We start from the raw sequence: 25,932 nt of genomic DNA, 5'->3' as shown, positions 1-25,932 counted from the left end.
ATGGTTTATTTTTCTCTTGGAGGGGAGTCGTTTTCTCTTTCCGGTGCTGCCCTAGCGTATAGGTTGCCCTTTTTCCTGTTCACCATGTGTGTAAGGAAATCAGCTGCAGAGTATCGCTGCTTGGACTTCGCTCTCTGCCCGTAGCCCGCAGGTGCGTTATTTGGGGGAGGAAGGAGTCGTTAGGCTGCATGCTTGTTGCGAGCTGGTCGAGTTTTGTTTTGTATATTGAATAAGTGTTTGCCGGCACTGCGTGGATCTGGTCGTGGTGGTGTTGTACTTGAGGGATCATCTAAGCATGCTGGGGCGAGGGACTTACAGGTCGTTCTGTCTTTCACAAAACCCTTTTTGAACACACGTAAAGCTGCCTTATTCAGACCCCTTGGGTTCGTGAAGGTCAGTTGTCTACTCCCGAGTGGCAGCTGCTTTCCAGGGTCTCAGGCAGAGGTCTCTCACATCATCTATTGACTCGCCTTTTTAAACTAGCGATGCCTGGGATTGAACCTGGGGCCTTCTGCATGCCAAGATGCTCTACCACTCAGCCACAGCCCATCCTCTTTATGTATATTTTGCAAAGTGTTCCTATGTAGAGAGAGAGCTTTTTAAACACGATTTGGGATGTATAGATGGACACGGCAAACACATGAAAATTCTTTTTGTTTTTATGATTTTTTGCATATGCTGAAAGGGGAAAATTTATGTTGAAACTGTATGTTTTAGTAAGAGGGTTTCATAGCTATTGGCTGCAATAAAGAGAAGTTTTCCTACTTGATAGTAATTGGTGAGGGAAATGTGTATATGAGAGAAGGCAGTCTCAGGTAATTTTTTTCACAGAAATTCTCTGTTCAGCGCTTAACTTGTGAGAAGAAAAAAATTGTGATCATTTCATTTTAGAAGATGGGCTCATTGCTCAGTGATGAAATCTGTATTTCTTTTCTTGAACGACAGCTTTCATTACTGCTGTCTCTGAAATCCCACCTGAGAAAGGCACGCAGGAATAAATGTTGATAGATCCAAGTGGGCAGCCATGTTGGTCTGAAGCAGTAGAACAGATTTTGAGTCCAGTGGCATCTTTAAGATGAACAAAAGTTTATTCAAGGTATGAATTTTCTTATGCACACATACTTCAGTACATAAAAATGGAAGCTGACGTTTCGCATATTTATTTATTTTATCAAATTTGTATACCACCCTCCCTTAACGGGCTCAGGGCGGATATATAGGCAGATGTCTCTGCATAGGTGAACAGGGATCTGCTATGGCTTACTAAAAATACTTTTAGACACAAAGAGTATAAAAAACGGACAAAAGACAAAATGTAAACATAACGTTGTGGGTTGATGCATACCAGCTTCCTCCATCTGCCCAAGGCACTGTTAGAATCAAATGGTCCAGAACCCTTAGGTTCAACCTCACCATTCCCCATGCATGCCTTGGCTATATATAACTGCAAAATGGAGAGACAGAAAAACACTCATGTGACGGATGACAGATTCTGCCTTCAGATCCGGTCCCGTCAACTCCCTTTTGAGTTGCCAACTCCTGAAGAGAGCTAATCTTCCCACCATTGGGGAACACTGCTACCACCTGTTCAATTTAGGGGCTCCTGACTGAGAGGAACAGGACTTCCAATCCCCCTTGCCAGTTCTGTGGCCTCAAGGTCCTCTGCTAACCCAGCACCTGGTTAACACAGAGACCAAAGTCCTTCTTTGGGAGACCCCTGGAGGATTGGCACCCTTGGCAACTGCATGCCTTCCCTGGATTCCCCTCTTTCAGTAGCGTGGTCTAAGGCAGTTGGGGAACCTTGGTGGTACAGAGGGGCTACCTTTTGAACAAATAAAACATTTATTTAAAACATGCAACTATTTACAGGCATTTTTAAATACAGGCTGAACAGAAGTAATAAATGAAAATAGGGATAAACGCTCCTTCTTTCCCTAATATATAACTGGCCCTGATCATACCATCCAGAACCCACTCACCTGTCTCCAAGACTCAAATCAAAAACTGCCTTTCCCTCCCAAAATCTATAATATAAAACCCAGTTCCCGCCCAGGAACTGGTTTTCCCTCCTGCAGCCTTCTGGGAAATCAGCCTGAAAGACTTCCTGTCTCTCTAGGAGGCCTCAGAAGTGCTGCTTCCAGACAGGAGGGGAGGGGGAAGGAGGAACAGACAAGGCCAAAGCCTTGCCTAGAGTTTATTAGACTTCTCTAGCCAACTCCCAGACAAACACCAAAACGGCTTTTCTCCACAACTCAGATTAAGTCTTTTGATCTGGCAGCCATTCTTCCTTAATTCCCCCTCCTGGTGTAAACTACTCTGGAATGACAGATGAGAGGGAATAAATTGTAGGCAAAGATCCTTCTGAAGCCTTACTCTATACGCACCAGTTATTCCATAATCGCTGGAGAATCAGGGGCATGCATATATGTGTTCCACAAACAACTTAGGCTGGCATTCTCATGTCTCTTGTTCTATTAAAATTAATGTGTAATCAACTCAAATAAAATTGTGCTGACTTAGAAACTAGTTTCAGAAATATGTTTTCCTTTCTGCATAGATGACTATTGCTGAGGGAGAAGGATAACACAAAATGGCGGAAGCAGTTTTCCATCCTCCAAGAAGGAAGAGAAAAGTTTATGAATCCTATCATTCTCCTTTCCCTATTTCTGCTCCTCGGGATGGGGTTTATGGGAGAGCTGACAAAATATGCCAAGCTGAAATTATTAACAAAAATGTAATTGTGAAGAATCCTGTGGATATAGAACAACTGTATAGCAAGGTAGTTTATCTTTTCAGTCTAATTTCTGGAATCAATGGTATTTTAAACAATTCACACGATTATGACGGAGTTTAATTTCTTTATATAACAAATATTTTTCATGAAATCAGTTTGCCAACCTGGTTAAGGTATTTTGGGTGATGAAACAGTTTTTAGCAGTTAACCTAATAAACATTTTTATTCTTACTTGAATAGTTGAGAATGCTCATCCTAGTTAGGCTAACCGTGTTGGTTTGGACATTTCATATAGGCTTGCCAGATGGTGGTGCAAATGAAACATGGATCCGCTCTGTTTCATTGGTTTTCTGCTCCATCTTACCACAAAGAGGACTACCTTCCCTCTCCTTTGCTGCTTGCTGTAGATGGGATTTAAAGCCCCAATCCCCCATAATGTTTGGTGGAAGCTGGAGGCAAACTTTTCTTTCATATCAGAGCACCTCTATGCTCAAAATTGCATTTGGGGAACTTTGGAGTTTAAAAGTGTGCTTAAAATTAACATGTTAAAGATGCAACTCTGAAATCACTTATATGTCTTCTTGAGATCCAGTTAAGGTTTATGTTACATGCTGAACTAGATTGTTGGCTATTAGTAATATTGATCTTTTCTTTCTTCTTTAAGGGCTTTTTTGGAAAAGGTATTCTTTCAAGAAGTCGACCAGAATATGGTATTTCAGAACTTGCATTGGTTGTTAAGTGGCAAACTGGATTATTTGCTTTTGAATTAATATTAGTGGTCCAACTATTATATACTTTGTTCTCTCTCTCTCAGCCTTTTGAACTGTGATGGCCAGGAGAGTACTGTTTGTGGGCATGGTAACACAGCACTGCTACTTGGCTTCTCTTGCTCATGAAGGTGATAAGGGAGGCCAATGTATCTGCAGGGGTTTTATAGTGCCATAAGACTTTTAGAGGCTGCACCCAGGGTCATTTAGGTTTCTGAAGAATTATTTTCCACAGGCTGCTGGAATCAGAAGGATAGTTGTTGCTAAATGCTGACTTGACATACCACATAACTGTTGAAATCCCACAATGCCTACCCTGATACATCTAATGGTGCGTCTTGTTAGACGCAGCAAGATAGGATGACTTTCTTCCTTGCCTCCAGCAGTATGTCAGTTGAGCCCCAAATAACTTACGGGTTAATTTCATACTACTGTGTCTGAAATTTATGTCAATTTCAAGCAGATTCAGCAGCCCAGCTTCACCCTCATTTCTTTTTAAAGTGACCTGTTCCTTACAGTAGTTCACCACCTGTCAACTGAAATGTAACAGCTTAGAAGCAATAAATAAATAAATATTTTACAGGCTCATGATTCCTTTGCTGCTCCCTTGGTATAATCAGCCTTTTGATTAAACTTGCTTAATTAATTCCAGGAAATGTTCCAACAGAACTGTTAAGGTAGTTATCAGATGCCTTTCCCCAGGCATGTACTCCCACTTCTTTTCTACTCCATCCACAGTTCTCAACTTCATTAGCTTAAACTTTCCCCTCATCTCAGTTCCAGGTGTGCTCCTATACCCCAAGCCATTGCCTTCCTGCCTTTGCTTGCCTCTCCTCTTCCAAGAGTCTATTATTTATTTCCTTCCTTTGGAGACCCACCTTTTCTCCCCAGTAGCGACCCAAAGGCCCAATACATCATCCTCCTCTCTTTAATTTTGTTGTCAGGGTGATCTGTGTTTGGCGTGTGTGTGTGTTGAGTTAGGCAGGTAGGATTAGGGTTTCTGCAGCAACATGGCATGGGTGGGCAACCGAGGCTGCAGCTGTGGTAGGTCTGTTAGGTTACAGAGGCAGGGAAAACTGTGCAGCAGCCTTTGCCATTCTCCAGAGCATCTATCCACTCTTTTCCCCATACCTCCACTGTTGTTGCCACTCTGAGGAGGGGTAGGGTGGGTGGTTTTATTTTAATTATTTCTTGAGGGCATTTGCAGCCAGCTGTTTTGTCCATAATACCACTAGTAAATAAATAGCAGCTGTTTTCATATAGAGCAAGAGGAAAGAAGAAAAGTAGGGCTTCATCCAATGGCTTTACCACTTTTCTTCATTAGCACTTTGCCTGTCCACACAGAAAGGCTGGTGGTGCAGTTATGTTAAAAATCAGGGGGGAAACATACAAACCAAGTCTTTAAACTGATGGATGGGCAAAAGAACAAACACTGGAGTGCAATGGTTGTACCAAGATGTCATCTGGATTAATAATTGGGCAAACAAACACTGTTGGTTCAGGAGAAAATGACTTGTGTGCAGCTGTTGCTCTGGTATGAAATTATTCTTTGAAGGTTATATCCAAACTATTTGTTACTCTTTATGAAGAATACAAAACTGTCCTTCTTTAAATTGCAGGTGTCGGGTTAAACATGCCCATAATCTCATCAAAAAAGTAAGTACAGTTTCCTTGCTTTGTTGACTTGAACTGTAACTAATATACTGGTTGGATATTAGGAAAAACTTTTTTACAGTAAGAGTTGTTAATCAGTGGAATCAGCTACCGAGGGATGTGGTGAGCTCTCCCTCACTAACAGTCTTTAAGCAGTGGCTGGACCAACACTTGTCAGGGATGCTCTCTAGGCTGATTCTGCATTGAGAAGTGGTTGGACTAGATGGTCCGTATGGCCCTTTTCCAGCTATATAATTCTATGACTTGGTAATGTATTAATATTAATACCTTAATAGTGAACACTACAAATCAGTTGGCTTTAACATTCTAAAAGTTAAACATATGAGGCAGTACTTCATAAAGTATCTTGTCCTGTTAAGAGAAGAAACCCAATGGAACATTTCCTAATAGCTAGATTCATTTAAAAAAAAAGTGTATCCTCCTTATCATTTACCACAGAGGTCCCCAACCTTTTTGAGCCTGCGAACACCTTTGGAATTCTGACCAAGTGGTGAGTGCACCCACAAAATGGCTGCCACAGGAGATGGAGCCATCCACAAAATGTCAGGCTTATGCATAATTCTAATAGTAACTTTTCAAGCATTTCAGGCAGAAGCTCGTCTTAGCAGTGTGCCTTTTTAAATGGACATAGTGTTTAAAAGTTTAGTGTTTTGAATGTATTTTTTTTATTATTTACATAGTAAACCACTTTGAGTTTCTATAAGGTAAAAAAGGTGGCAGATAATGTTTTAAATAAATACGAAGTATTTTCTTGCTTACACACAGCTTACCTTCAGTCACACAATGCAGATCCTTGAGCTGTGTTGCAGCTGCTGCTGGACCAGTGTTTGTTTTTGTTTTCATCTCCTCCAGCCATTTACATGTCCAGCCCAGCAGCCATTCAGAAACTGCAGGACCTGACCCTGCCTGCCTTCAAAAAGCACTTGCCAGGCAGCACTTTGGGGTTCCCGATTCACAGCTTAATGTTTGCTTCCACAAGCACAGACTGTGAAATTCCTTCATAGCTACCTTTCTTCTTCGTAGGTCACTGAAATGTTAAAAGATCTATGTACTTGTACCTTTTCCTGATCCTTGAGGTTATTAAGCAATATCAAATTCTAATTTTTACTAGAAGCCTTCTGCTGCAACACATATGCCCTAAAATATGAACTAGGGCAAAGGTCCAAAAGACACCAAGAGTGCTTGAGAGAGCCAGACAGACTAGATGCTTTCTGTGGAATATGGTCTGAGGCTTTCCCAGCTGTATGCAAGCCTTTAATTATGAAAGGGATGGCTCACAACATTTCACAATATTGCTGCAGCTTCCTAGTAGTGAGTTATATGATCATGTCCACCTTCTCGCAAACCCTGTTGTGCCCAACCAGATGAAAAGCTCTGTTAATCACAAAAGACAGATTTCCTTGCATTTCCAGATAAGCACTATCACATCCAGAAGAGACTAAGCAATAGCCAGCATCCATGCACTGTCTTTGTACTAACCCAGGGTTATCATTAGGTAGGAAGGAAGCCCATCTTTTCCTATGGATAGTGTGTTAGTTTAGAAAGATGAATCCCAGCTGGGCCCTGACCTCATCAGGTGTGTTTAAGTTTGTTTATCTCCATCTATAAGATTGGGGTTTTAATGTCCTGCCTCAAAGCCCATCAGATACTGTAACAATTGATGTCTCCACTTTCTTAAATGCAAACCATATGGGTCATTTTCATCTGCTTTGCTCTGACTTTCCACCACCCCAACAGGAATAGCCTGGGTCTGTGCAAATGACATCTTGCCGAATCCATGTGAATCTGAGGAGCCCAGAGGGTTCATTTTGCTACATGTAGATTATTGAAGGCATTTCTGTTGTTTGAGGATACTTTACTCATGTTGATTAAAAATTGCTAAGAAAGAGATTAATAGCAAAGCATCTGCAATTCTTTATGAACTACCATAATAGGAAATTTTGCCACGTTGATCCTTTAATTTAGAAATGATCTGGACTGTAATAGAGAGACTTCAGAAACATGGGCATGCCTTGTTAAAGGATTTCCCCTATTGTGGTCTTTTACTTTCTTTTCTCCTAGATTCCAGTGTTATGTAGAGTGGGCTAAAAGTCGCATGAAGGAGCAGGGACTTGATGACTGCACAATAAACAAATTCCTTCTAAATTACATTGAACCGCTTAATCTAGAAGGGAAAGTTGAACAAACTACTGAGTCTCAGAATGAAGAGATACAAACAATGGAGACTGCTGAGCCAAAACTGGTAGCAATTTCTGATGAAAGTAATGGGAATCAAGCAGCCTGCCTAGAAGGGGATCCACATTGTGATCCGTTAGGCAAGTACGGCTCTAATGAACTGGACAGGACAGGAATTCAGGCTATCGCTAAAACTCATTCTCCAAAAAATCCATCTAGTTTGCATGATGACAGCAAGCAAGATGACTGCCTCAAACGAGAATCTCCTATTTTGAGCAGTGAAGAATATAGTCACCAGGAGTTTGTGCTGGTGCAAGAAGAATCAGATTGGAGTCCAGAAGAAGAAAACACATGTGAGAAATCACACGTAAGCTACATGTTAGTTGTATTCTCTTCCCCATAATTCTGTAAGCAGAACTGAAAAACTAATAGTGTATATTTGCCCTCTTATAAGTATGTTTATTTATCTGTTTATATTTGTAGTCCCCCTTTCTCAATGGGACCTAAGGTGGATTACAAGTATGATTTTAAAAACCTTCTAAATCAATTGTTAAGCAATTGTTATACAATATAAATTTTGAATCTGATAGCATATAACAATCTAATATGATATCATTTGAACCTAATAGGTTGCTAGTAAGACAAAATAATGCAGTTGGGCTGGGATTGTATAAATCGGGGGGGGGGGGGGGACTGTACAACACATCCTAACCTGTTTAAACCAACAAGACAATTAGTGTGGCATACAAACCTATCTTTTAATTGAAAAACCTTTGGAACAATTTAAGTTGATCCTCACTTACATAGTGTCTTTTGAAAGTCAATGGTATCTAAGCACTAAGGCAAGGTTAATTTGACACAAGTTGCTTATAGATTTTGGGATTTCACTTTGAAGGCCCTTGAAGACCCTTTGAGAACGTAGGTGCTAATAAGAACTGTGGAGAAACGCCATCTTAGGTAATGTTGGTGCTTGGTTGGAGGGGAACATGAAACTACTAAAGAAGGCTTTGTGGCCTAGCCTTCCCTTCATCCCCCTCTCCCTTCCAGAGTTAAACCAGCGCCTCTAGGGGGAAAGCCTCCTAGAGGGGCAGGAAGTTCTTTAGCCTTCCCCTCATTCCCTCCTCCCTTCTGGAGTTAAACCATCAACTCTAGGGGAAGAGCCACCTAGAGGGGCAGGAAGTTCTTTTGTTTTTTTTATTTGAGTTAGGCGGGAAAAGGTCAGTCCTCGGCTGGCGCTCAAGGAGAGAGGTTGCCAGTCTGTGGGCTCCTGCCTGTGGGAGAGGCGGAGTGGACCCAGGTAGTCATTCACAAGGTAGGGCAAGTTTACACCAGGGACGAGAGGATGCGTTTATAGCCACCTTTATTTGTCCCTCTAGTTGCTGTTCAGGTGCTGTGCTAAACTTTTACATGTAACTGTTTTTGTTTTTTTTCTTTCTCTTCTTATTAAACATTTTTACTGTTTTGAATGCTGGCAGTCAAACTCTGTACCCCATAGATCCCCAACTGCTTTAGACCACGCTGCTTTATGAAGGGGCCCTGGGGAAGGGGAAAGGCATGCAGTTGGATAAGGTGCCAATCCTCCAGGGGTTCCCTGAAGAAGAGCTGTGGTCTCTGTGATACCCAAGTACAGGATGGCAGAGGACCTTGAGGCCTGGCCTCAGAGCTGGAGAGGGGGATTGGGAGTCCTGTTCCTCTCAATCTGAACCCCTAGACTGAGCAGGTGGTGGCAGCGAGCCCAAGTGGCCGGAGGAGAAATAGCTCCCTCCAGGAGTTGGCGACTCAATAGGGAGTTGACGGGACCGGGTCTGAAGGCAGAATCGGGCCGGTTCCGTCACAAGAACAAAAGAAGAGCCCTGCTGGATCAGACCAATGGTCCATCTAGTCCAGCATCCTGTCTCACACAGTGGTCAGCCAGTTCCTCTGGAGGCTCAACAACAGAACACAGAGGCCAGGGCCTTTTCCTGATGTTGCCTCCTGGCGCGGGGATTCAGAGACTGACTGCTCCAAGGTGATTATCAGTGCAACTAAGCCAGTGGCATCCAGAGAGTTCAAAATACTTCTGCCTGCAGACCTTGCCATGGTTTGATTGAACTGCTTGGATGTCCTCAAGAGGTGTGTTCTATGCTGAGCGGAGATCTCAGGAGTGAAGTGAGCGGTTGTGAAAATGATTTTCATGTGAAAGAGGAGGTACAGTTTGGGATGCTGGCAAGCTCTTTCCTAGTTTTAAATAAAATAAAGCATGATTGATTACTGCTTTGTAACTTTGTTTTGTCATTTTGTTGTAGCTGAACAAAAAACAAAAGTTAGTATGCAGAAGAAATCCATTTAGGATTTTTGAATATTTGCAGCTCAGTCTAGAAGAGGTAAGGTTTTCCACCCTCACCACAATATTGGTAATCTGCCAGTGTAGATATACAACATCAGGCATTTTAAATCCTAGAAAACTGCACTGTTTATGTGAATATAAAGTGTTTTAAGTAAGTGGTGATATGCATATAATTTGAAAAAAAATAATGTTACCATTTCAGCCTTGCAGAGCGTCAATTAAGGTTCTTTCCAGATGCATATCCTCTTGGAGCATGTGGCAGTGTCTTGAATAGAGTAACAAAGAACACTGTGTTTGAAGGACAGCAATCTCCTGGTGGCTCTCAGTCCAAAAAACATCGATCTAGCCTCAACTTTAGCCAGAGTCTTCTTAGCCCTGGCGAAATGCTCTGCCAATAATATCCAGGCCCTGCGGTATTTGATGCAGTTCCACAGGGCCTGGAAGACCAAATTTTTCCTCCAGGCTTAGGACTGAGGCAGTGACAGCTGTACCTGGACTGACCACTCATTCTGCTTTTGTTTTTAACATCAGCTAAGGGGTAATTCCCTTATTTGTGATGTGAGTAATACATTAATTACTCACAGACATATATAAGGGAATTATCCCTTAGATAAGATGTATCAGATAAGATGTGCTCCATGTGCCATCTGTTTGGTGTTAATTAGAATTATAGGAACTGTTGTAATAGTTAAATTATATTTATTGTTTTAGCTTTGTTGTTACCCTCAGGGAGGGAGGGCTATAAATCTAATAAAATGAAATAAAGTAAGTTTGCTCCTGCAAGTTGTTCTGATGTGAGAGAGAATGGCTGTTTTGATCAGTTATGCACACTGGAAATGCTGATAAACAATTATTTCTGCTGCTGATCACCATGACAGTTGTCGATTCTTTAGGTTGCTGAGGTCCCCTTCAGCCCTCCCAGGCCACACGGTATCTTCCATGTATGATCTCTGCCATTTTACTTCCTCCCACTTCTCCCTTGGCAGTAGTGCCCTTCATTTGCATAAAAATCATATTCACCTTTCAGAAGTCAATTTGTTTTATATCAGGAATGAACAGTCCTCTTCAGCATTATGTAAATTATTACTGTTATACAATAAAAAAGAACAAATCATGCCCTTAGGCATCATCTTTTGTAATCTAACACATCGGCATTGATGATCTTCCCCTACCTGCCCCCCCTTTGCTTTTTAAATCAATATACAGAACACATCCATGCTAGTACCCTGTAGATCATATGGTATACACAGAATAATTGCATTCATTGTTTCTTTTTAGGGTTTTTTCTTGGTGTATGCTCTGGGATGTTTAAATATTTATTACAATGAGGTAAGATGATACTTCTAGTCATTGGTAGGTGGTGTGTTGAGTGATCTGTTGCTCTGGGAATTGCTCACTAGCACAGAACAATGGACACTTTGTGGTGGTTTCCAAGTCATCGTGTGCCAACTTTAAAAGGGTGGGGTAATTTTTCCTTCATCAGTAGATTTTTATTCTTTTAGCTTAAGTGGGACAATTTTGGCTGTAGTCCTGAACCTAATATTGTGCCTTAGGTTACTAACGGTGCCATCTCAAGCACCATCACACCCTTTAAGCCTGTTGACTTCACTGCTTGTAAGGGTGTAACTCTGTTTAGGATGACACTATAAGTCTTGTTGACTGCTATGGGATTTACTTCTGAGTTAGCATGAATGGGGGCACACTGTAGGTTCCATGATTTTGCATGGTACAGGATTACCAATCACAATTTTAAAAAGGAATGAAAATACAGGGTATCCCAAAACAGATCTTTGTGACAAATAGGAGTATTGGGAACAATGGTACACAGAATTGGTTTTATAATGCCTTAGAAGAAGAAGAGCTTGGATTTATGCCAAGCCCTTTCCCTTCCTCTCCCCACAACAGACACCCTGTGAGGTAGATGGGGCTGAGAGAGCTCTTCCAGAACTGCTCTGGAGCAGAACAGCTCTGAGAGAACTTGTGGCTGACCCAAGGTCATATCAGCAGGTGCACATGAAGGGGTGGGGAATCAAACCCAATTCTCCCAGATAAGAGTCAGTACACTTAACCACTACACCAAACTGGCTCTTAAACAAATTTGCTATGATAACTAAGTATGTCTCTAGCATAGAGTCTTTACCAGCTCATAATCTCCCTAGAGTAGATCTCATAAGAATGTTCTAGCTGGGGGGGAGGGGGCAGGGGGGAGCCTTACCTAATCTAAAGCTGTTCTGTATAGCAACTACCTTAGCAAACTGAGTGATGACAATGAAGTAGACTGGATCAGAACTGAAACCAAGATGCAGTGTGATCCGAAATGAAACACAGATCACCCTAGTCAGACTTAATCCATATCTTTCAAACTTATTTTCTGTATGAGAATAAAGAGAGCAAAAATTAGCTCCAGATAACTCACTGTTGTCCTCATTTTTACACCAAGAGTTATTTCAACTTGGTAAAGATCATAATTATAGTAATATTTGGAGAAATGCAAAGATAACAAGAATACTTGACATTACGGAAAACAGACACATTTTAGAAAAAACACTGTTGCAGTCCAAATTGGGCAAACAGCTGAACTGGTTTCAGTACCTTAAATTAAAAATATGTTAGAATACTCTAAAATAATGCAACATATATCCAGACCATACACTGATCTTGAATTTTGAATCACTTCTTAAAGCAAAGCCACAATCCTATTAAGTGCAAATAACACAGCCAGACCAGCATATCAGGTTAAATGACAAAATGAGTGTAGTTCTTATTGATGCTCAATGGATAAGCACTTGGATGTCATCCATATCAGCCTCAAAACTAATAAACATCAGGTTGACCAGTTTTAAAATGATCACACATTGATACCTTCCTCTCAAGGTTGCACTGAATAAATCCTGTAAAGTCAAACAAATTCTGGAAGCAGTGCAGAGAGGCTGAGACTAATATTCATTGTTGGTGGAGTTGCAGATTCATTTTTAAATTCTGGCAAGAAGTTACATCATATATACATTCTGTACCATTATGACATGAACTTGTGTTGTTTCACCTTTGGAAAGATCCTTCTGTTTCACAAATTACCAAAGATTTGATAAATGCTATGTTAGCATAATGTCAAAATGGAAAGTTAAGTGTGGCCCAACAATTAAACTTTGGTTCACCAAACTTTGGGAAAGTTACCTTATGGAAAAATTAATTAATCAGGCCATACAAACAGAGAACGCCGATTATCAATCTTATTTTGTAATGCGATGGTTCCTTATCTTGGGATTTATGGTGAAGCATGAGATACATCTCCCAAGTTCAGCATTTCTAGATTTACTACTACTGTAATTTTATGTTTTATCTCTTTTAAGCACTACAATGTTCAATTCTATAAGTAGACCAAAAGTTCCTTGCATATAGTGTTTTGAGGTTCATTTTGCCATAATCATTTGTTTAAGTCTGTATATTGTATGTTATGTTCAGATACAAAGGTTTTCTTGTTATACTTTGATGTATACTTAAAATATTAATTAAAAAAAAAGAATGTTCTAGCTCTGGAGCTTTCAGCAGTGGCAGCTAGAACACAGTTTGGATACTGAATGACATTAATGATCTGTCTTCATGTTTTGGTTTGTATCTGTTGCATATTTTCACAACTTGAACTAATACAGCCATAATTAACTATACTTAGGAGTGTCTAAAACAGGGGTGTCAAACTCATTTGTTAGGAGGACCGGATCTGACCTAAATGGGACTTTGTGGGGTCGAGCCATACATGTCCCAAAATGTAATGCCAGAGAGAGGAGATGTACACTTTATAAAGGATACAGGCAAACACAAAGATATTATTTTTTTAACTTAATATACAAACATGTTTAAAACTTTTGTTTAAAACAAAGGTAGGGGAATAGTGGGATTTTGCAATGGAATTTTAAAAATAAAACATCAAGGAAAAGCACAAGGATCACATAGCAGAAAACTAAAAAAAAATAAAATGCCCTTAGCCTGGGAAAACATGAAATGACAAGGCAAGGCTTGCAAGTCTCCCCCCTTCCCCGGTCTACTCAGGTTAGCAATGGCTCTCCAGTGTGATATCCCCCTTTAGCTGTGAATTCCCAAGTTAGGATACTCACTAGGCACTAGTTCTCACTCCATTTGAGAAAAGACAAAACTGACTCAGAACATCCACACTTGATCTGCAACGCTTGATCTGCAAGGACACAACTCCAGGAAGCTTCAGTTAGCCATAGGAACCCTGGGAATTTAAACCTCTCCATTGAGACAAAGTTACAAGGAAAATGTGGAGTGGATTTCCCATTCAGTGTGTTCTGCCTGTAGGCCTGAGTGGGAAATCCATTCCACATTTTCTTTGCAGCTTCGCTTCTGCTTTAGCCTCTGCAAAGAGAAGGCAGAAGGAGCTGGGAACCTCGGAAGCCTCTGAGCTTTGCAGGGTGAGGACAGGAGGGGGGAGAAGAGAGTCCCGCAGGCCTGATTGAAGTCCTCCGGGGGCTGCTTTGGCCTGCGGGCAGCACGTTTGACACCCCTGGTCTAAAATCATATGGGGGGAGTCAGTGATAGTTGGCCATATTATTCCATGCATGACTATATTTGATTGTGATTTTAGGTGCCTTTATCTATCTTGAAGCTATGGGAATTTTTCAGTGAAGCGCAACCCAATTTTAGGACTACATACATGGCATATCACTATTTCCGTTGCAAAGGGTGGGTTCCTAAAGTTGGACTGAAATATGGAGCTGATCTCTGTGAGTATTCTGCCTTACAGAATCCTTGCTTGCATATTGTGGCTGTAGTTTGTAACAAAGGCAGTAGATAGTTTATGATGCAGATGACAATAACCAAAAGAGGCCAGGCATTAGATTTTAAACTATGGCAGATATTTCAGTGATGGAACTCATTTGAGTTACTGGAGCTCAATTGAGTTTCATTAAGTTGGGAAATGAAATATTAAAATTGCTTATGGGCCTGTTTTGTCTGTCTTCACCTCAACTTAAATAATATATTGTCCATCTTTTTTCAAATATGCTGGAGGTTTGCTTGGGTGTTGAGTGCTATGGCACTGTCTGAGTTCACTCATCCTTTGCTGGCCTCTTTAAATAATAGATGTGCACATTGGTAATTTAAAATGTTTAATTGATGTTGGGTTGTTATCAGTAGGGAATGAAATGCTTTTTACTGCAAGCAAAAAGGTTGCATGAATCTACCAGAGGTTTGTATTATTTATATTAGGAGGCATGTTTAATATACAAAGCTTTTAACAACTGTTATCATTACCTTGAGGCAGATCTCTCTCACATTAGACAGAAAGCCTGTGAGGGTGATGAGTCATCCCTCTAGTCATTCTCTAGGCAAGACTTGCTTGTGAGTTTAATTGATATATGGTGCTCTTTCCGTGCTTTTTCTAAGTATGGAAGATCCAGCAAAGTTATTATACCAAGGTTAGTTAAAACTCCCATCCCCCTCCCGATCACAAACAGATGAAAAGCAAGTGAATTTTAAGGCATGCAACATTTTGAACTATTCCTCTGTGCTGGACCAGCCTGCCCCAAAGACTTTTACTCACTGGCATTAACTGTAGTGCCTTTTTGTGTACATCCAACTATATGTGAGATGCAAAGATGTTTTTACTGTTTCAGATCATCACATTTTGAGTGCTGATCTGGTGTAGTCCTATCCCAGGAACATAGTATCTGCTTTGAGTATTTAGCTTTGCTGCCACTTTTATGCATATACAGCCCTAGACACATCTAGGAGCAGGGGATGAACATGTAGCCTCAGTAAGAATGTTGGTAATAGTGCCAACTGAGGAAGGAGGAAGCACAATATTGGCTTAAGTCTCTCTCCTTTTGAATGGACAAGGCAATTTTTAGTTCAAGGAAATATGCATGCAATGCACATCTCTACACATATCTCCTTATGTATCATGTGGGCTGACTTGGATTTGGGGCGTGGTAGCTCCATAGTTTTCTTCGAAAATTGGTACCACACAATGATATTTGCCTGAAAGGAAGACTATTTTTCTGCCTGTGCCATTAAGTGAAACAGGGATCCATCTTAAGCGCAAGTTAGAGACAAGTCATAGAATAACTGGGATTTATGAACAAGCATACACGTCTGGTAAACTAATCAGGGTTTGTTCAGCAGACTAGTTTAAACAAAATATAGTAACATCTGAATAGAGCCTGAATGAGTGTGCTTTGTTTTTTGTTGCAGTGTTGTATCGAAAAGGTCCTTCATTTTACCATGCCAGGTATAGCACTCAGGTTTGAATACAATAATTTCTTTGCTTAAGTATTATGCTCAACTTTCATCATTAATGAAAACTAATTTTGGTTATGTTTCCACTTCACTTTGATATAGTATATTTTTGGCACCAAAAAGAAATATTGTCCCACTGGAAAAGTGGATATTATAATAATAATCACACTGGGGTACAGAATAATTTGTTTGAAGCTTTTCCCTAGAGTATTTCACAGAAGTTCTCTAGATATCTGGTAGGGTGGCTTTGCTGGTCCTGCAGGTGGACTGAAGGACATGTAAACATTTCTGATACACGGGAATACTAATTAGAAAGAATACTAATTAGAAAGAATTCACTTTCAGTAAGTTTTTGTTTGCCACCATGGATAGTCTTTAAATGTTATAGTTTGCAGATTATGCTTACTTAGAAACTAATGTTCTGAGTAAAATATAGTACATCATGTAAGATGGGGTCCCCAACCCCTGGGCTGTGGACCGGTACCAGTCCATGACCTGTTAGCAACTGGACTGTGACTTGTATAATTATTTCATTATATATTACAATGTGGTCATAAGAAGAAGACAACAACCACATTGGATTTATATCCTGCCCTTCACTCCGAATCTCAGAGTGGCTCACAATCCCCTTTACCTTCCTCCCCCACAACAGACACCCTATGAGGCAGGTGGGGCTGAGAGGGCTCTCACAGCAGCTGCCCTTTCAAGGACAACTCCTGCAAGAGCTATGGCTGACCCAAGGCCATTTTAGCAGCTGCAAGTGGAGGAGTGGGAAATCAAACCTGGTTCTCCCAGATAAGAGTCTGCACACTTAACCACCACACCAAACTAATAGAAATAAAGTGCACAATTGTATCATCCTGAAACCATCCCCACCCCCGGTCCATGTTAGAATTGTCTTCCACAAAACCGGTCCCTGGTGCCAAAAAGGTTGGGGACCGCTGATGTAATACATACTTGTGCCTGGAAGGAAGGGAATTAAAAATTGGGCACGGCACTCTGTTGTTTGCTAGAATGGCTTTCCACATCTCTTTGCCAAAGCGCAATCTGTCCATACTTTGTTTGGAGTTAGGTGTAATCTTTACAGTAGTTGAATAGCAAATATGGGAAGAAACTAGGCTTTAAAATGTATAAACCCTCCTTTACTCAAAAAGAGTTTCTTTGGTTGTTTTCCAGTTACTCTGTGATTGCTGAATTAGTTAATGGTGACTTTGAAGGATCATCACAGAGATCATTCAGCTGGAAGTCTTTGTCTAGTCTGAATAGAACCACAGCAAATGTTTCTAAGGTAACAAATGAAAAGAACTAAGCATTTAAAAACACAGTTGGGAAGAAATGGGCTGAAGTAAAGTAGATACACTGATACTCAAAAAGAGAGATCTTTTAAAGCTGTCAGAACCTATGACAAAACAAATGTAATACAAACTATTAAATAGAAAATTTAATGTCTATTAAATAAAACTTCATTCCGGGTTGCCACTATAAAACACATCTTTCCTCTAAACTTGCTGTAATAATTCTTGAATCCCATGTGTGTGTTACCTGCCCTAATACCATATTTAGGACTGCAGGTAACAATGTAAATTGTTCCTCTCTTCCTCTGAACCAGTGACTACAAGCTGATGTTGTTTGAATGGTATGACAAAAGAATGTTTAAAGATGGTCACACATCTGCTCCTTGGTTTAATCTGTGCTGGCTACTGTTGTAAAGCATACTTCATATCCCAGTTTTCATAGAAAAGAGATGAAAATATCCAGATCTGAGCCCGTTTACAGGAAAGGGCAGAATATAAGCCTACTAAATAAAATAAAAAATAAAAATCTAGATTTATTTTTGTTTGCTAAAGTGATCTTGGATGTCTTAATCTGCATGTATACCACATTTCTGTTTTCCAGTTTGTGTGGAAGCACTTTAATCTTTTAAGGGAAGAGACAAGCAGATAACCTCGGTGGGGTAGGGCGGGATATAAATCGAATAAAATAAAATAAATGATAATGTCTCTGTTAATTTGAAGTTCTCTGTCTAGTAGGTGGGGGAAGTGCTTTAAGATGTTTGGGAGAGATGCACTGGGACTGACAACACTATTAAACATGTTTTTGTTTACTATAACACAGGGAAGAGTGCAGGATTATTTATCTTTATTGTTTCAATTGTCCTAACAGTTTTTTCTAAAGCAGCCACTTATGTTTCTCTGTGTGTAAAATGGGAATTTTATTAACCTAGGAAAACAGAGAATTCTAGAGTGTGGTTGGAAGACCCTTGTATAAGCAGTTCTGGATCTAGACAGTGCCTGGAATGGGAGACCCATTTGGAAACACTGTATGTGCTGTCTTAAGGAGGGCAAGAAGGAAGGAGGGGGGCGGATAGAAATTTAATAATGCAGAGTTCAGCATGTCTGATTCCAAAATTGCATTACACCCCCCACCCTTTCTCTGCCTTTAATTTATTCTCCTGAACATTCATCCCAGGGGTATCAGGAAACTCTAGAGCTGCCTCTGGTTAAACTAGAGAAGTTGCAATACAATTGGGAAGTCTGGAAAACATCAGTATGCATGAGATTTCTTAGCTGCATAAGGACATAGCAACAAATTATGGTTTGTTACTCTTTGAACGAACCTAGGAAATCTTTAGGCTTATACACTCCAACTTATCTCTCACCACCACTATGTAAGGCTTGGAGACAGACTTCTGCATTCTAGCTTGTTTCATCCAAGAATATGGCTTCCTCTCTTGCTTACACATGAAGATCTCCAAGCAGAGTTTAATCCTAGTTTGTAAGCAAAAGAACATCTTATGGTTTATTTTGTCTGAACTGGAATTTTAATCCATTACTTACAGAGATGACCAGCAAACCAATATACTTCTTAATTTAACCATCCACTTTTAATTGAACATGTTTTTAAAATAATTGTTCTAACATATTTAAATGGATTGATTTTACTACCAACAGGAACTTATGTTCTGTTACCTGATTAAACCATCTGATATGACTGAGGAAGAAATGTCATCACCAGAGTGTCTCAAAAGAATTAAAGTTCAGGTATGCTAGTTCTGCTCCGATTTTAATTTGTTCTCTGGAGTTCATAACTGCCTTAATACGCCCAGTTCATTGTGTAGTTATGTGTAATACCATACGTAGCATTTGACCTTCCCACCACCCAGATTACCTGCTAGAACTTCATGGTTTAAAACAAAAGGTGCAACATCTGGGAATGAAGGGAGGGGTAACATTTGTACTTGTTTGTGTGCATCCAGTTCTCTAAAAGCTGATTCATTTGTTACTAGGGAAGAGTGCAATACAGTGAAATTTGTTTGACCAACATAGTTCCTTCCAGCGGTTGCCCAAATGGTGCAAGATCCAAATACTGGGAAGCCGTTCCTAACCTGCTCTGGAAATGGACAAACTGGCCCCAAAGAAACACTATGAAGAGTAGTGCTCCACTTCTGGCAGATGCTAGAATGGCTGGCATCCAAAGAAACATGCAATAATTCCATGCTTCCCAAGGAGCTTTGGGTATCTTTTGAGCAGCACTGCCATGTCACAAAGCAAGCCTTCTTTGAATCAGTGGAGATTTTCAACAGCAGCTTGCAATATGACATAGGTGTGGTGGCATACAAAGAAAAAAATTCTGTTGTAAATCCCCAAGTAATTCTTATGAATCCTACCACATCTGTAACATTCATCAGATCTGCTATACAAAAACAGGTCCTGAAAGTGTTAAGTGCATGAAAATGGCTGTGTATGTAAAAGAGACAGACAGACATACAAACAAAGCTCCCATCAGTGGGGCCCTGGGACTCCTGGCAAGTATCTGCAGTGATGAGGCTTCCCCTGAAGATAAACCAATAAGCACACTTCTGTCCTGGAAATATTTGGTAGTGAAGTCAGCTAAGGATACAATTGATTGTCTTCAATAATCAGTGGATACCTTTTCTCTTTTAAGGAATTGATTCTACATCGTTGGGTCTCATCCCGTGAGCGTAATGAACAAGATGAACTGTGAGATCTACAATAAATGAAAGAACATGGTGCTTTTTTAAAAAAGTGCATAGTGCCTTTTTTAAAACAAAAGCAACCCTGTACATATGCCCAGTCACAGAATGAGACTGCACAAAGATTGACTACATACTGACATAGTGTTGGATCCTAAGGCTATTGTAAAACACTTCCATGTGTTATTTCTGTAAATGTTGGTATTATTCTGGTGATGATACTACAGTAGCAATTAACCAAGCCTTGACATCCAGACCATGTGGTGGTTACTTCATACTGAGCGTCCCATTTCACGAACTACAGAACATCAAACAGATTCTTCCTGTTCTAAAAGCAAGTGGCAGGATGTCATTGTAAAATGGAGGTGATAATGGTGGGATGCTGTATCCTTTTAAATGAAAGAATCTGCGTGTTCTGAACAAATGCAGAATGGAGCTCTGGCAGTTTGCCAGATAGTGGCTCTTAAAAATTGGCCCTAATTATTTACAACATGCAAAGAACACCTCAGAAATGCAGGCAATGTTTTATTTCATGTAATGGCTAGTCAAGGTTTAGAAAGATACACAGAAGTTTATCTGAAAGGTTACAGTAGGTATCAAGCCTGTAGACTTATGTATACTTAGAAAGCTTCACCAAACTCTGTGGAACTTCTTTCAAAAGTGAGTATGGATTGCCTGGAGCTACTGTAGTTTCAGTAGGATAGGAACAGAAAACATGAAGGTCTTCACCTAAGCATTTTATTTTCACTGCCATCTGTATTTGATTTTTTTTATAATAAATGACTCCCTGTGGAATTGTCATTCTCTTGCTCGCGACGGTCCACAACATAGAAGCCATTCTTGCATACTTCCTTGTAGACAGTGATATACTTGGAAGCTTTCCTTGTCCGTGGAATGACAAATTTCTCTGTAAACTCACTTTTATTCATTTGCTGCTTCCCTTGTGCACTCAGCACACAGTTAATAAATGTTAGGGCGAATGTATAACAGTTGTGAATGTGTTCTTCGTACCTGTGAAACAGGGAATGAGAATTGAATATAAGAAATTAAACATACGATGCTGTCCTGTCCTCAGGTTGCACAAGCTGGAAAGGAACAGGATTACAACTGAATTTTCCTGTGTTGGCAAAATGCAAAATTAGGATACTGGCAGGTGCTCTGCCCACTCCAGAGAGCAGCAGTTGGTGCTTTCCTCCAGCTTCAGTGGCTCTTCCTACAATGGAAGAGTCTCTTAAGTGGAAGGAAGTCTCCTTAAGCTGCAGGAGTTTCCTTCAGCCTGAGGCTGGATACATGCCAGTGTGCTTCAATGTTTTGTTTGCCCTGTGAATAAAAATTGATCAAATGCACACATGGAGAAGATATGGTTGAGATGAGCTAACTGAAATGTAATTGGCAAATCTAGTAAACAAGATTACCAAGATACATTCCTTGTGATGCTTGCAATACTGATTCATGAAGACTGGCTGGAAGTGCATGACATCTTTGCTCAATTTTTGTTTTTCATTTCATTTTAAATAAAAAGGAAGCAGCTATTCCACGTAAAGTGTTGTTCAACAGATTGCCAAGTAGTTACTTAGTTTACATTTCTGAAATATGGATTGAGGCTTGTTTAAAAGGATGAAGTGGATGTTATTACTTTTGCAACCAACTCTTGTGCTCCCAGGCTGTAAACCTCTGGGTGGGCTTTGACTGAAACCAGATGAGTGAGTCAACCACAGATTTTTATAGTCTTTTGTTTAGGATCCAGAACAAAACAAAGTAGTTTGTTTTAATGTTCACTGTAAGACTTATGAATTGTATTTACTTTCTGAACTGCAGTAAAGTAACAAATGTCCCAGAGTGCCTATTCCTAACCTGCATTACTTGTCCAGTACTCTTAGTAAAAAGCTATCACTGTCGTTCCAAAACAAGGCCTTTGACTGTAGCCTCTGCAGGCCATAAGAATGGCTTAGATCCAGCTGAGTTTCTGCCTATAGAGCATGATTTCCTCACACACATACCCTGCAGCCAGTGTTCCCTCTAAGCTGAGTTAGCGTGAGCTAGCTCACAGATTTTTAGCCTCCAGCTCACACACTTTTGTCTTAGTTCAGGAAGGATAACCTCAGAGCACAATAATTTATGCAGTAGTTCACAACTTTAACGCCATTATCTGACAACTTTAATGACAATAGCTCACAAAGTAGAATTTTTGCTCACAAGACTCTGCAGCTTAAAGGGAACATTGCCCGCAGTATATGCTCCCTGGAATCCTGCTCCTGGAAGTGCCCTTTCCTGCCTACAGAAAATTTTTGGTAGATCTAAGCTAATGTCTATCACTCTATTTCCAAAGAAACTGAACTAAGCTCTTGTTAGCTCAGTACTATTGGAGAGTATGCATACTGTGGCTTATATGAATATTTAAGATTGCAGAGCTTGGGCTTGCCAATCATCAACTCTTTATATTCATTATTCTGTACCAGTATTTATAATTAGGTAAAAGGTAGTCCCTGTGCAAGCACCAAGTTGTTACTAACCCATGGGGTGACTTCACATCATGACGTTTTCTTGGCAGACTTTTTATGGGGTGGTTTGCCATTGCCTTCCCCAGTCATCTACACTTTCCCCCCAGCAAACTGGGTACTCATTTTAACAGCCTCAGAAGGATGGAAGGCTGAGTCAACCTTGAGCTGGCTACTTGAGCCCAGCTTCTGCCAGGATTGAACTCAGGTCAACTCTGCACCATGCAATATGCATATATTATGTTAGGTTAAAGAAACAATCATATCAAGGCTACAGTGTGTGCTAGTGTCAATACTGATGATAAAATTCAAGCCACTCTTGCTAGAATGAATTGAAAAATTAAGGAACATGCTTGCTCCCCCCACTCCAACTAATCTCATAGTCACTCATCACCCAACAGTGAGGAAGAACATACTTCACGAGCAACAATTCTAAGAATCTTTCTATCCCATATCATGAAATGTTACCAAAGTCTGCCAAGAAAACGTCATGATGTGATGTCACCCCATGGGTTAGTAACAACTTGGTGCTTGCACAGGAGACCACCTAATTATAAATACTGGTACAGAATAACGAATATAAAGAGTTGTTATGCTCTTGAAAATTGTATGGAGACATTAAAGTGGGAATGGCCCAGGCAGAAGCCAATCTGAGCTACAGGCCAGCACGGCAGGGACCACAGCTCAGCCCTGGCCAGTGTTGCCAACAGTGGCTGTTTGTGCCACCTGTTTCCTTCTTTTACACCACCATCACATGGTGGAAGTGCCCTGGGAGGTGATTGGTGAGTTAACACCAGTCGTCATTGCCACTGAAGGGTCTGTGCCAAATAGCCCTTTCAGCTGACAGAGCTACTGGTGTTTGGTTCTGCTTTTTGCTGGCCAGCAGCAGCCTTCCAGGGCAGCCGTTCACTGAGAACTTTCCCTGTAGGCTAAATGCCCATTTGCCCCAATTCTTTATAGCTATAGGAGGGCGCGTGCAATGTGTCTCTGAGTTATCACTCTCCTCTAGTTTAGCTCTTAAAAGAGGATCAAGATAAAACGGGTCCAGTAGCACCTTAAAGACTAACAACATGTATTCCAGCATAAAATTCTGTGAGCTCTGACTTATGCTCCAATAAAAGATCTTTATTACAAAGCAGTACAGAAGTGGCTGGATCCAGCAACCATCTTTTTCCCACTTTGGAAGTATGAATTTCAATTGCAGATAATCATTACTATGCAAACTGTATTCAAGTTTGACTTAAACCAGGAAGTTGTACTCTGCCTCTTACTCTAAGTGCCTCCTATTAACTGGAAAAAGGAAGCTAAGGAAAACAGAGACTTCCAAGTGGGATTGTTTAAAGCCTGACTGTTGCACAAAGAATCAAGTCTATCCATTAGTTATGAGGTAGGCAAATGCCAAAAACAATCATGCATAATTCTCTCAGTTGAGCTTCATACCTGTATGGAAGCCAGATTTCTGTTGCTGAGAATTGTTCTAGGTATGTATCCCATTGTTTGAGTAAAGCATACATGTCAGGCTGTACGAGGGGGATGTTTATACATTGTTCCCATCCATGTTCACCTCTGTTGATCCCCGTTTCACTGTAATTATAGACCAAACCTAAAAACAAGCAGCAAGAGATGAACCAGGACAGCAAAAAGAAAGTAACATGCTACACTTTATAGAGACTATATTAACTGCAGCCATTTCATCATTTCCATTCCATACAGAGGCAAAAATACAGGCCAACAGAAACTATCACTAGAAGTCCAAACAATATTTCTAAAAACTCTGGTTATTTGAATGCACAATACAATCAGCAAAAGATCCAGTGTCTTGTAGTAGTTATAGACTGAATTTTTTGAAGGTCTAGATTCAAATCCCTGCATACCATGAAACTGATTGTGTGGCCTTGTCCAGTCTCCCTCCCTCTCTCAACCCTCCCTTGTAAGGCTCTTTGGAGATAAGGCAAGATAAAAATACAGTCCTGTAGTATATTTAGAGAATTCATAATGAGCCAAACATCCACACGTATGATTTCAGTCTCTCAAGGAAGACACTTTATTGTACATTGATGTAAGATTCATATTGATAAATCAAACCTGCATTTCTGGACTTTAGACTGAACTTGTAAAGCATGCCATGTGAGAAAACAAGTAGTATTTTTGGTTTTCAAATTTTAATCATGGAAGAGGAAAGATTTTTTGTGGAACTTGATGCATCTTTACAGCAGTGCTCTCCATGCACCATCGTGATTTGCTATGTTCAACATATTCGCAAATACAGATTACAAAGGACACTATAAGTGTCCAGAGAGCTCTCACCCAAAATGGAACTACCCCCCTGTAGTGTAGCTTTTCCACGTGTGTGTATATATGGGGGGATTTTTCAGTCTTCATATACAAGTGTGTGTATATATTGGCGGGGGGATTTTCAGTCTTCTTGGAGTCATGAAAAGTAGCAATGGAGGAACAGCAAGACCAAGTCAACAGCATGATAGTTTTCAGCTCTTCCAACCTAACTGCCTCTGCCTGGTAGTAGCAGTAGGGAAAGCCATACCCTGTAATACACAAAGTTTGAAGATCCTCCTTACTATGCTGTATGCAGAGCAGGAGCCTTCTTCCAGACCAGAAGGAATACTTGATGGGGACTTCTCTCTTCATTATTACCTGCTGGCTGCCATGAAAGTCTTGGCACCACTGCAGTCTGACAGGTCAGGAAGAGTATGTGTGTTCATGCACTTGCACTTGCACACAGCAAAGGTAGAGGTCTGCTATCAATCTCTTGCATGGGGCCCAAAAAATCTTACCATCTGATTCTGTTCCTTTTCTCTTGCACTCTTCCACCCAATGACAAAGAATACAATAGACCCAGATAGGTGGCAGTTAACATCCATCGCTGACCTTGCTTGACTGCCCATTAATCTGAATCCCCTGGTTTATGGTAAATCTACTACATAACAATGTGAAACAATGTTCAAAACACATGAGGTGCAGAGAAAAAAATGTTATTTGTTAATTACAAAATACTCTTACCATTAGTACTGGTTATTCCAACATGAAGATCAGAATCCCCATCATATCCTCTGAAACAAAAAATTAAATGTTTTTCTTACTTAAAAGCATTTAAAAAAAAAAGCTGAACTTATGCTGTACAGATAGTTCTGTTTTTTTCCTGAAAGAGACCAATGTGATACAAATTTAGTCACTATTGAGTCCCATTTTGATCTATTGCAAAAACATTTCTCAAAATTAACCAAGCAGATGATTTGGGGGCGAGTGACTACACCGCTTTTGCAACAAACCAGACCTTAAACAATCCATTTGGCTTCAAGATAAATTGATTTCAAGTTCTACTTATGCTAGCAAAACAGGAAGATGTAGATTTATGTGAGTGGGAGACTCTTGAGTTCCTGACTGCATCAGGACAAGCTCAGAATTTTGTGGTAGAACATATGCTTTGCCTATCAAGGTCTCTAGTCCCTGGCAATTCTAGCCTTGTTAAAAAAAAAAAAAACACTGAGCAC

At 40.3% G+C, this 25,932-nt stretch overlaps 2 protein-coding genes across 2 annotated transcripts in view; one reads left to right on the top strand and one right to left on the bottom strand.

The window, feature by feature from the left end:
* Nucleotides 1-20,720, top strand: TSEN2 (tRNA splicing endonuclease subunit 2). The gene is made up of 12 exons (XM_060239864.1): nucleotides 1-151; nucleotides 2,558-2,779; nucleotides 3,399-3,480; nucleotides 5,121-5,157; nucleotides 7,237-7,717; nucleotides 9,636-9,713; nucleotides 10,955-11,005; nucleotides 14,280-14,418; nucleotides 15,887-15,923; nucleotides 17,108-17,219; nucleotides 18,883-18,972; nucleotides 19,877-20,720. Exons 2-12 carry the CDS (start codon nucleotides 2,591-2,593, stop codon nucleotides 19,934-19,936), a joined length of 1,356 nt encoding a protein of 451 aa, XP_060095847.1. The 5' UTR covers nucleotides 1-151; nucleotides 2,558-2,590; the 3' UTR covers nucleotides 19,937-20,720.
* The window catches only part of MKRN2OS (MKRN2 opposite strand), a 6,863-nt gene continuing 1,368 nt past the window's right edge, over nucleotides 20,438-25,932 (bottom strand). The window contains exons 2-4 of the mRNA XM_060239863.1: nucleotides 25,442-25,491; nucleotides 23,864-24,026; nucleotides 20,438-20,936 (exon numbers count right to left, since the gene is read on the bottom strand). Coding sequence (XP_060095846.1) covers nucleotides 20,696-20,936; nucleotides 23,864-24,026; nucleotides 25,442-25,491 — 454 coding nt within the window. The 3' untranslated portion in view covers nucleotides 20,438-20,695. The remainder of the gene's footprint in view (nucleotides 20,937-23,863; nucleotides 24,027-25,441; nucleotides 25,492-25,932) is intronic.

This window comes from Heteronotia binoei, chromosome 5 (assembly GCF_032191835.1).
Source record: "Heteronotia binoei isolate CCM8104 ecotype False Entrance Well chromosome 5, APGP_CSIRO_Hbin_v1, whole genome shotgun sequence".
Lineage (NCBI taxonomy): Eukaryota > Metazoa > Chordata > Lepidosauria > Squamata > Gekkonidae > Heteronotia > Heteronotia binoei.
Note: the sequence above shows the minus strand (reverse complement) of the source record. Positions and strands in the feature narration are given on the sequence as shown.